The 10,000-nt window shown below is 36.0% G+C and overlaps 1 protein-coding gene across 1 annotated transcript in view; it reads right to left on the bottom strand.

The window, feature by feature from the left end:
- The window catches only part of LOC144973509 (telomere length regulation protein TEL2 homolog), a 33,917-nt gene that overhangs the window by 14,430 nt on the left and 9,487 nt on the right, over positions 1 to 10,000 (bottom strand). The window contains exons 8-14 of the mRNA XM_078916019.1: positions 9,431 to 9,567; positions 8,012 to 8,094; positions 6,826 to 6,951; positions 5,677 to 5,765; positions 4,280 to 4,374; positions 2,287 to 2,403; positions 352 to 423 (exon numbers count right to left, since the gene is read on the bottom strand). Of these exons, the coding sequence (XP_078772145.1) occupies positions 352 to 423; positions 2,287 to 2,403; positions 4,280 to 4,374; positions 5,677 to 5,765; positions 6,826 to 6,951; positions 8,012 to 8,094; positions 9,431 to 9,567 (719 nt within the window). The remainder of the gene's footprint in view (positions 1 to 351; positions 424 to 2,286; positions 2,404 to 4,279; positions 4,375 to 5,676; positions 5,766 to 6,825; positions 6,952 to 8,011; positions 8,095 to 9,430; positions 9,568 to 10,000) is intronic.

The following is a 10,000-nucleotide window of genomic DNA, read 5'->3' as shown; positions in this document are numbered from 1 at the left end:
GTGAGTAAAGATCCTTTTCAAGGACTCAATAATGCCCGGCAGTGAGCGGGACTTGAACCCTGGACCTTTTGGTCTGAAGGTGATTGTCATTCCACAAGACCACATACAGCCGCACATTTACGTAACATAAAGAAATAAGATTTTTTAAACCCCTCGCTACCATCACACTTATTGAAGATCTCCAAGCCTTACAAGCCTTGCAGACCTTACAGCCGGTCTGCCTCCTTCTCTTATCTCAGCGTAAAAGTTGCAAATGACAAATGCTTCATCGTGTAGCCCCGTATGGTCATCAAAATTCGAGAATTGCCATCAATTAATTAAATGATTTTTAAAAACTTGAGCCTTACGTACCTCCAGGATGTCTAGACGTTGCCTTGTGTTGTAATTCCTTTCATAAAACTGGCTCGTCAAATATTCAGCAACCTTGACAATAATAGAAAGTAAATCAAAATTAAAAATCAAGACTGCCAGAAACAGTAGAATGCCATAGATGAAACGAAAAAACGGATCACAGTGCAATGCCTTAACCACTCAGCCACTTCGCCCCCATACTATAATAAACCAAACAAAAAATGTTACATACAACCTTTTATACGTAATGTAAACGTTGTTGTTGAAGGCCACCGTAACGAATTAGTAATCGACTTCACTATCATGGGCATAATGGAACTGGGTGACAGCCTTTATAACTTTCAGAAAATAATAAATTTTTTCCCTCTCCTGAAAACCACGATCTTTTGAAATAAAAAAAATCATTTTCTCAAACACTTCAATCAAATTGATAATAAATCATCTATATGTCGTAATTGTCATCAAATTTCCGTAACAATTGTGACCCATCGCCTCACAACGGTATTATGGCGGAACGAGTCATTTGCTTAAAGCCTAATTAAATTTTAAACTGGTCAAAAATATCAATTGTTGGCATTAGCACCATAACATATGGGATCCATTCTCCTCAATAAAACATACCAACTCAACACAAGTCTGATATTTCTGGTTATAAATAAAATTTTCAACAACTTAACCAACCCGACTTAATACCGTTTTGATGCGAAGGGTCACAATTATGAATGATCCGTAAAAGCAGGCAGGTATGAACAATTAATATGTGATCCACAGTCTCAAAACAGTATTAGTATTAACATATGTCAGAATCAGAGAAGAAAAGAAAGATGAAGTTTATTTAATCTTAGGCTTTCGCCAATAATTCACACAATCTGATGACAGCACACATGAAAGTGAGAGAAAAAAAGGTAAATGGAACCAAAGAATAGGTTGGGCCCCCCAAAAAATGAATTTAGAATTAAAACTATAAGAAATATGAAATTTGAGTCTTTTGCAGAGTAAGAAATTGTATTTATTTTTTCTACCATAACGAATACGAAGTTAACCTCAGATGTCATATCTGTGTCTATAAATTCCATTTCCAGCGCCTAGGTCATACTGACATAACACTGCTTTGAGACGGAGGGTTACATATGATTCCTGATTTCACAAAGTCACATTACATATTTCTATTGTAAAATTGTGTTTAAAATGTCCCTAATACCTTATTTTACACTCGTGTAGACTGATTATCTTTGCTTTGATTTTATGATGAGAACTTTATGCACCCTCTCAGTATCAAGTGTCTTCTTCACCCCAGCAAAGACTTCAGAAAAGAAAGGTTGTATAAGAGATCTAAAAAATATATGAAATTAAGTGTGAACCATACCTGCCAACCCATAGTGAAAAAAAATAGGATGCTTCTTCAAAAAAAAAATAGGAGTCTAGGGAAAAAAATAGGGGTAAGCAATGTTAAGAGGAAAAAAAACAAACAAACAAGCTTACCCTAGGTGTAGCGGCGCAAGCATCTATAAATAGAATAACCCGCAAACAACAATTGTTGAGGTGAACTGGCTAAAGAATGGTATGAGGTATGAATGTGCCAAGGTGAGGTCTGAATAATTATGTGTAATTGTAAATGACAATCCTTTCCTTCAGTCAGGGAGAAAACAAAACTGATTCTATAAATCATAAAATAATACAAGCATGCAGGTGGCTTCCACTGATATAACAAAAAGAAAATAAACAAAAATTCAATTAATTAATTAAAAAATCGGATTTTCCCAAAATCCGACGGGGTGAGGTAAAATAAAGAAAAAAATCAGGGTAAATCCAATTTTATCGGGGTACTTGGTAGGTATGGTGAACTGATGTGTGAAAAAAAAAACTCTGAAAAAGACGGAGAAAGAGGACTGTTGGCATTTCCAGAATGTGATTTTAAAATCATCCAGTACAAACCTTGGCAGGGCATGTGACAGTCAGGGCCACCATGGCAGAGAATCGGTGAACCAGGAAGTTGTCAAAACTATGACTGTCATTCAGATGTAAAAGGACTTTGGCAAATTCTGCAGAAATCTGGTTTAACAAATAAAATTAATGTGTAAGCTTTTTAAAAACAGAAAGGGATAATTTCGAATGAAGGGACTTGTGGCCAAACCAAGCTGGACGTTTCGTTAATAACCCTAGTAATAAAAATATCAGAATGATCCATTCAGCATTATCCAATTAATCTATATGTAATGTAATGTAATGTAATGCAAATGTTGCTGCTCGAAGCTTGAAGAAATAAATAACAATGTAAAATTGAATGTAAGCTTCAATTTAATATACTACTAATATACATCGATGTTTTTGTTTATTCATCTTAACAACCACATCGTCTCATTCGTCTGTAGTGTTTCATTCATCCTGCTTTGTTGATAAAAGGGAAACCTGAAACGTCCATTTTATCTGTTTATTAAATCGAAGCTTACATTCCATTTCACATTGTTATTCAATTTATATATACCAATATGACAGAGAAATATAAATGTTGGACTTCCAAAAGTGTAGAAATTTTATCTTATTTTACCTTATCAACATAAAGTAAATCAGTGTAGTATAACAAATTGAGCTTTTATATAGCGCAATATCCACTAAATGTGCTCAAAGCCCTTTACAAAGGGTCCCTGACCAACAGCAACACTTAACATTTAGAACGGGACATGACGCCTGTTAGGCGATATTACAATTTTTTTGGACATAGACAATGCTGTTAACGGCTGGGTACTCATTTTACACCTGAGTACGGTGAGAGAATGTGAGTAAAGAGCCTTTTCCAAGGACTCAACTATGCGCCAAGCAAGGCTGAAACCCAGGACCTTCCAATCCGAAAGTGAGTGTCATACTACTAGACCACATAGTCGCACAACGACAGTTAAAGAAAAAAATACAAGTTAGCATCCAAGTTCAACAGACATGTTCATTGCTCAAAGTCTGAATGGCAAAGTCTTTACTCAACCATTTTCTACGTAATAGATTGCTTTGATTTATGATTTTTTTGTAATGTTCGTAGGTTTTAGTTTTAAAGCTATTTGGAGATAAATAGCTTTATTTACTAAAAGGTAGAAAGTCAATTTAAAAGATTGTCTACGATAAGGCTAAATCAAGCATAGCTTTTAAACTCTGGCCCAACAAGAAAAAAAAAAAACACAGAAAAGAAAAAAAAGAGAAGAAAAACATGAGCTTTTATACAGCGATATATCAACTAAATGTGTTCAAAGTACTTTACAATATGTCCCAAGTCAACAACAACACTTAACATGTTGAACAAGACATGAAAGTTGCTATTATAAATACTTTTCGACAGAGACAACGCTATAAAACAAGACTGAGGTACTCATTTTACACTTGAGTAGAATGAAAAGATGTGAGCAAAGAGATTTTTCCATGAAATTAACTTTGAGCTACCTACAATTGAACTCGAACCTGTGATCCCACAAAACTAAGCTTCATACCACTCGATTATAACATCCAACAAGTATTTCTAACCGGATTGAAAGCGTCAATAAAAATTGTAAAACTTATGAATATGAATACATTAAATGAGTAGTGATATCTCCTAAATTTAAAAAAAAAACAACAACACAGAAAAAACACAAACAAACGAATAAAAATAGTCGATGACTAAAAGCCAAGGAACCAATAGGGAATGAGATTAGCGGAAGAGTAGCATCCCTTGATTGGACGTCACCGGTGGAAAAGTTATTAGAAAGAGAACGTCATGTTGGTTGTGCGCATGCGTCTCTCGTCCTCGCAGCATGAGACACTTCACCGAAAGCGAGGACGAGAGAGACGCATGCACAAAACCATTTTGACGTTCTCTCTGTAAGGTGACGTCCAATCAAGGGACGCTTACTCTTCCGCTAATCTCATTCCCTATAACTTCTAAACCATCTCTGCTAAAAGTCACCTCATCCAACCCATCTGTATTCTTCCTAATCAACTCCGCGGCATGTGCCAAACAGACTTCGGCTCTAGCTGGGTTGTCTGACATGTAGATCAAACCTGGTGAAAGGAAAGGGTGAAATAAATCAGTTGTAGAAACGCAACCAATGTTAATATAAAAATAGCGCAATATCCACTAAACGTGCTCAAAGCACTTTACAAGGGGTCCCTGGCCAACAGCAACATTTAAGATGTAGGACGGGACATAACACCTTATAGGCGATATTACAATTTTTTTTCCGGAGAGATACAACGCTCTTAACGGCCAGATACTCATTTTACACCTGAGTATAGTGAGAGAATGTGAATAAAGAGCCTTCTCCAAGGACTCAACTTTGCGCTGAGCGAGGCTAGAACCCAGGACCTTCCGATCCAAAAGCGAGTGTCATACCACTAGACCACTTAGCCGCACAATGTTAATGGTATGATGAGTGGAGGGTGTGGTAAACTAATTATTCAGTAGTGGTCAGGTGATGCTGTAAAAGATGATGCTGCAGATGATGTTTTGGTACTGGGACAATTTCAGTGGGAATGGGATAAATGATGGTCATGATGATGATGTTGATGATAATGATGTTGATGATGATAAATGATGGTTATGAGAATGATGATGATGAGGATAAATGATGGTTATGAGAATGGTGATGATGAGGATAAATGATGGTTATGAGAATGATGATGATGAGGATAAATGATGGTTATGAGGATAAATGATGGTTATGAGAATGATGATGATGAAGATGAATGATGGTTATGAGAATGATGATGATGAAGATAAATGATGATGATGATGATGTTGATAGGATTGCTTGATTTCTGAATTATATAGAAAAAATATAGCGCAATATCCATTAAACGTACTCAAAGTATATTACAAAGGGTCCCTAGCCAACAGCAACACTAACAAGTGGGAGGCATGAAGCCGGTTAGGCGATATTATAATTTTTTTGGACAGCGCTGTTAACAACAAGGTACTCATTTCACACCTAAGTACAGTGAGATAATGTAAGTAAAAAGCCTTTTCCAAGGACCCACTTATGCACAGCTCAGAACAGGACTTGAATCCAGGACCTTCAGATCCAAAGGTGAGAGTCATACTACTAGACCACATAAGCTCAATTTTTTTTTTCAGGTAGGTCTGCCTTTAGGGGCTTATTCCAATATCCGGATATTTCCTGCAATCCGGACAAAATGCTGGGAATGAAGGGAGGACATTTGATCTACGTTTGAGCTACATGTCAGATAACCCAGCTAGGGATGAAGTCTATTTGGCACACGCTGAGGAGTTGATTAGGAAGAATACAGATGGGTTGGATGAAGTTGCCGTTTAGCAGAGAGACGAGACTGAGACATGATCCTTACCTTCCATGCAGTCTCTGACATATTTCGGTGGTTTGGCCTCCATCACTTTGGTGTCGTTGGACATGTCATAGGGTACCAGATCGTCATCACTGGAATTGGGTATTGAAACGAAGACACAATTACTTTCCTTATCAACTACCAATAATAAAGACAAAAACTAATGAGGCTGCATTGTCGAATGACAATAGATTATAGATTACTAGATATTTAGGAAATTTTAAAACTTTAAATCCTGGCTGAATTTAGATTTTGTAAAGTGCTTAGAACTCTTTTTTATGAAAACGAGCTTGATATAAACATTATTTAATATCAGTATTATTATTAAAGTATTGTTAATATCATCATTATTATTATTATTATTATTATTATTATTATTATTATTATTTATTATTATTATTATTATTATTATTATTTATTATTATTTCTATTATTATTATTATTATTATTATTATTATTATTATTATTATTATTATTATTATTATTATTATTATTATTATTATTATTATTATCATAATTAGTAACATTATCATTATTATTCTTATTACTATCATTGGGGACAGCGTGGCATAGCAGTATGGTTTTTGCTTCATACACAGAAGGTACAGAGTTTGATAACTCCCCCCCCCCCCCAAGCTTTTACACCCGGATTACTCAAGTCTTCCCTTGGAATAGACCCTAAATTACCCATTAGAGATGAATAAAGGGAATTTTATCTTTATCTTTATTTTTTAAATGGGCTTTTATATAGCGCAATATCCACTAAACGTGCTCAAAGCACTTTACAAGGGGTCCTGTCCAACAGCAACATTTAACAGTTAGGACAAGACATGACGCCTGTTAATGGCCAGGTACTCATTTTACACCTGAATACAGTGAGAGAATGTGAGTAAAGAGCCTTTTCCAAGGACTCAACTATGCGCCAAGGGAGGCTCGAACCCAGGACCATCTGATCCGAAAGCGAGTGTCATACCACAAGACCACACAGCCGCAGATAATCTTATCTTTTAAAATTATTATTGCTTGAAAGGTAAGTTCTAAAAAAAAAACCCAAAAAAACCCAAAACACGCGGAACTGGCATGATCCCAAATGACTGAACAAATAACAATTAAAAATATTATCTAGGATCTGTTTCTGACAATGTATCTCACCTATCAAGTTCTTCCTCTTCTTCCACAGACAGCTTGAGAGAATCAACCATGTCCTCTACCCCAGCACCCTTACTCTCACTCTCAGTATTTCGAGCTGCATTCTCCTGGTTGCTGGATTCTATTGATCTAGAGCAGAAATAGAGAAGAAAAAAAAAAGTCAATAAACAATATGATTTTCATAAATTAAAACTGAAATAGTAATATTACTGGTGCGGCTATGTGGTCTTGTGGTATGACATTCGCTCTTGGATCGGAAGGTCCTGGGTTTGAGCCTCGCTTGGCACATAGTTGAGTCCTTGGAAAAGACTCTTTACTCACATTCTCTCACCGTACTCAGGTGTAAAATGAGTACAGGCTGTTACTAGCGCCGTCTCTGTCGGAAAAAAATTGTATTATCAGCTAACAGGCATCTTGTCTCATTCTTTATGTTACGTGTTGCTGTTGATCAGGGACCCTTTGTAAAGCACTTTGAGCACATTTAGTGGATATTGCTCAATATAAAATAACAGTTGGTATAATAAGAAATTTATGGTAGAGAGATTTTCCACATGAGGCCAACTAAGCCATATGGTGAACTCCATATAGTCTCTCAGTGAATGCAGTGAAAACATAATGTTCACGTTCAAATGGAGCAAAACCGAATCCAAATTATAAATTATTTTTAATGTAAATGATCCCTTTCCCAACCTGCCAACCCTTCACATTCTAAAAAGGGGAATCATAATGATAACATTAAAAAAATATGAATTTCTTATAAATGGATAATTCTGAATCAAAATGACATGACCACCAACTTTGCAACCAAACAGACAAAAACAGTATTCTGTATTAGGTAATGGAATGGGGAAGGGGTAAAGGAGTGCAATTAATTTTCCCAAATAGCTCCCTCTTGGCAATCATTTTAAAAAAAAAAAAAAAATAAAAGCCTTTTTAACCCCCCCCCCCCCTCTCTCCCCCGTGACTTTTTATAAAAAATTATTTTATTTTTTACTTCTTCTTCTTCTTTCCATTATCATCAATATCGAATATCAGAATTTTATTTATCAGAATTTTATTTATCAGAATTTTATTTATCAGAATTTTAGAGACAATGGTGGAGTAGTGGAAAGGAAGAGTGAAAATAAGAATGATTCCGCCAAAAGTGGAAGGGTAGGCAGGTATCTTTTCAGCATAATGTTGCTCTTACCGCTCAGCTTCGGACAATCCTGGATCGTCTGGCAGTCCTTGGTAAGTCAGGAGGTCTTTGATTTGGGGATTGTCACCGTCTACCTGGTGAAATAAAACACTAAGCACGTGTAAATAAACTGCCGCGCTTTTCCACTGCTTCACAATTGAGCTTTTATATAATGCAATATCCACTAAACGTGCTCAAAGTGTTTTACAAGGGGTCCCCGGCCAACAGTGCAGCACTTAACATGTAGGATGGGACATCACACCTGTTAGGCGATATTGCAATTTTTTTGGACAGAGACAACGCTGTTAACAGCCAAGTACTCATTTTACACCTAAGTACGGTAATTCATCAACATTATAAAAAAATTCCTGGCCAAAATAAAAAAGAGGCACTTGGTCAGAGTAAAAAAACAAACAGGCTTGAGCATTTATAAAACATAATAAATGCTCAAAGCACTTTACAAGGGGTCGCAAGCAAACAGCAACACTTAACACTTAGAATAAAACATGAAGCCTGCAAGGCGATATTATGATTTTTTTTTCCAACAGAGACAACACTGTTACTGCCCAAGTACTGATTTTACATCTGAGTATATTGAGAGAATGTGGGTAATGAGCCTTTTCCAAGGACTCAACGATGTGCCGCTCAGAGTGGGTATCAAACCCTGGACCTTCCGCTTCGAAGGTGAATGTCACACCATCAGACCACATAGCCGCATAAAGTCTACACATGATTTAAGGTTTTGGAATAAGAAGAACACTAAAAATAATTATGAAAAAAAAAAGAACAACCTGGACTGGGGCTGTCCAGGTACTCATTTTACATCTGAGTACAATGAGAGAATGTGCTTAATGAGCCTTTTCCAAGGACTCAACAATGTGCCATTCAGAGTGGGTATCAAACCCTGGACCATCCACTTCGAAGGCAAGTGTCACACCATCAGACCACATAGCCGCATAAAGAAGTATTATTATAAAGTCTAAACATGATTTAATAATAATAATAATAATAATAATAATAATAATAATAATAATAATAATAATAATAATAATAATAATAATAATAATAATAATAATAATAATAAATATAGCTGCGCAGTCTATATGGATGGTTGCTGTGAATGTGTGCATCACTTCAAGTCTGTCAGTCTATTTCTATTACCCAGTTAGTAATCTGCCTCCATAATTCTCTGTCGAGTGCAGGTGTTCTTAGCTTTAGAATGTCATCATGTGTGTTAAGGTGCTGAGGCAGTTGGATGTTTCCTTGTCTTGTTAAAATCAGTTCTTCGGTTGTTGTTTCTAAATGTATTTGATATTTTTTGAGATATTGATTCAATGTTGTTGAAAGTGAAGTTGATATACGCCCTCTGTATTTAGCTATAAGGCTTTGGAATAAGAAGAATACTAAAAATAATTGTGAAAAAAGGCAAACCTCGAATTCCAACTGAGGTCCCTCTGGGTCTAGTGTAGATATCAAACGTTTTGCAACCGCCATGCTCACCATTCTCATATCGTGATTGTTGCTCTCAAGGTGGGCCTGGACTCCTGGCATCAAAATCCTTATGAAATCTGGATGAAAAGAGATGCGATTTTTGGAAAACATTTAATTATTCTTTATCAATGCAGTCAAATACAGCCAAAGTTATGTTACCAAGAAACAGTAAACAGAAATTCCCCTTACAGATTATTGATAAATAATAAAAATACCCCATCTGGACACAATAAATATCAAGGTAGACCACCCAGGTCAATTCACACTGTCCTCAATAGAGACCTAAAACGCCTTCAAAATAACAAACAATTAAAATCAAAGGAAGACCTTACGAAATTAGTATCCACAGCAAAAGACCGTGAACAGTGGAAGGAAATGACACAGATGATTAGAGAGGCATCCCGATCGGATGATTAGGAAGCGAAAGGCCTTAAGTCAAGTAAGTCAATAAAAATACAATAAATAATTGTAGCCACACAACAAAACATTACTTAGATGAGAATAAATGAA

Source organism: Berghia stephanieae, chromosome 5, assembly GCF_034508935.2.
Source record: "Berghia stephanieae isolate SIO BIC M18660-M18661 chromosome 5, UCSD_Bste_1.3, whole genome shotgun sequence".
Taxonomy (NCBI): domain Eukaryota; kingdom Metazoa; phylum Mollusca; class Gastropoda; order Nudibranchia; family Aeolidiidae; genus Berghia; species Berghia stephanieae.
The sequence above is the reverse complement of the archived record's forward strand: the minus strand, read 5'-3'. Positions and strand labels throughout refer to the sequence as shown.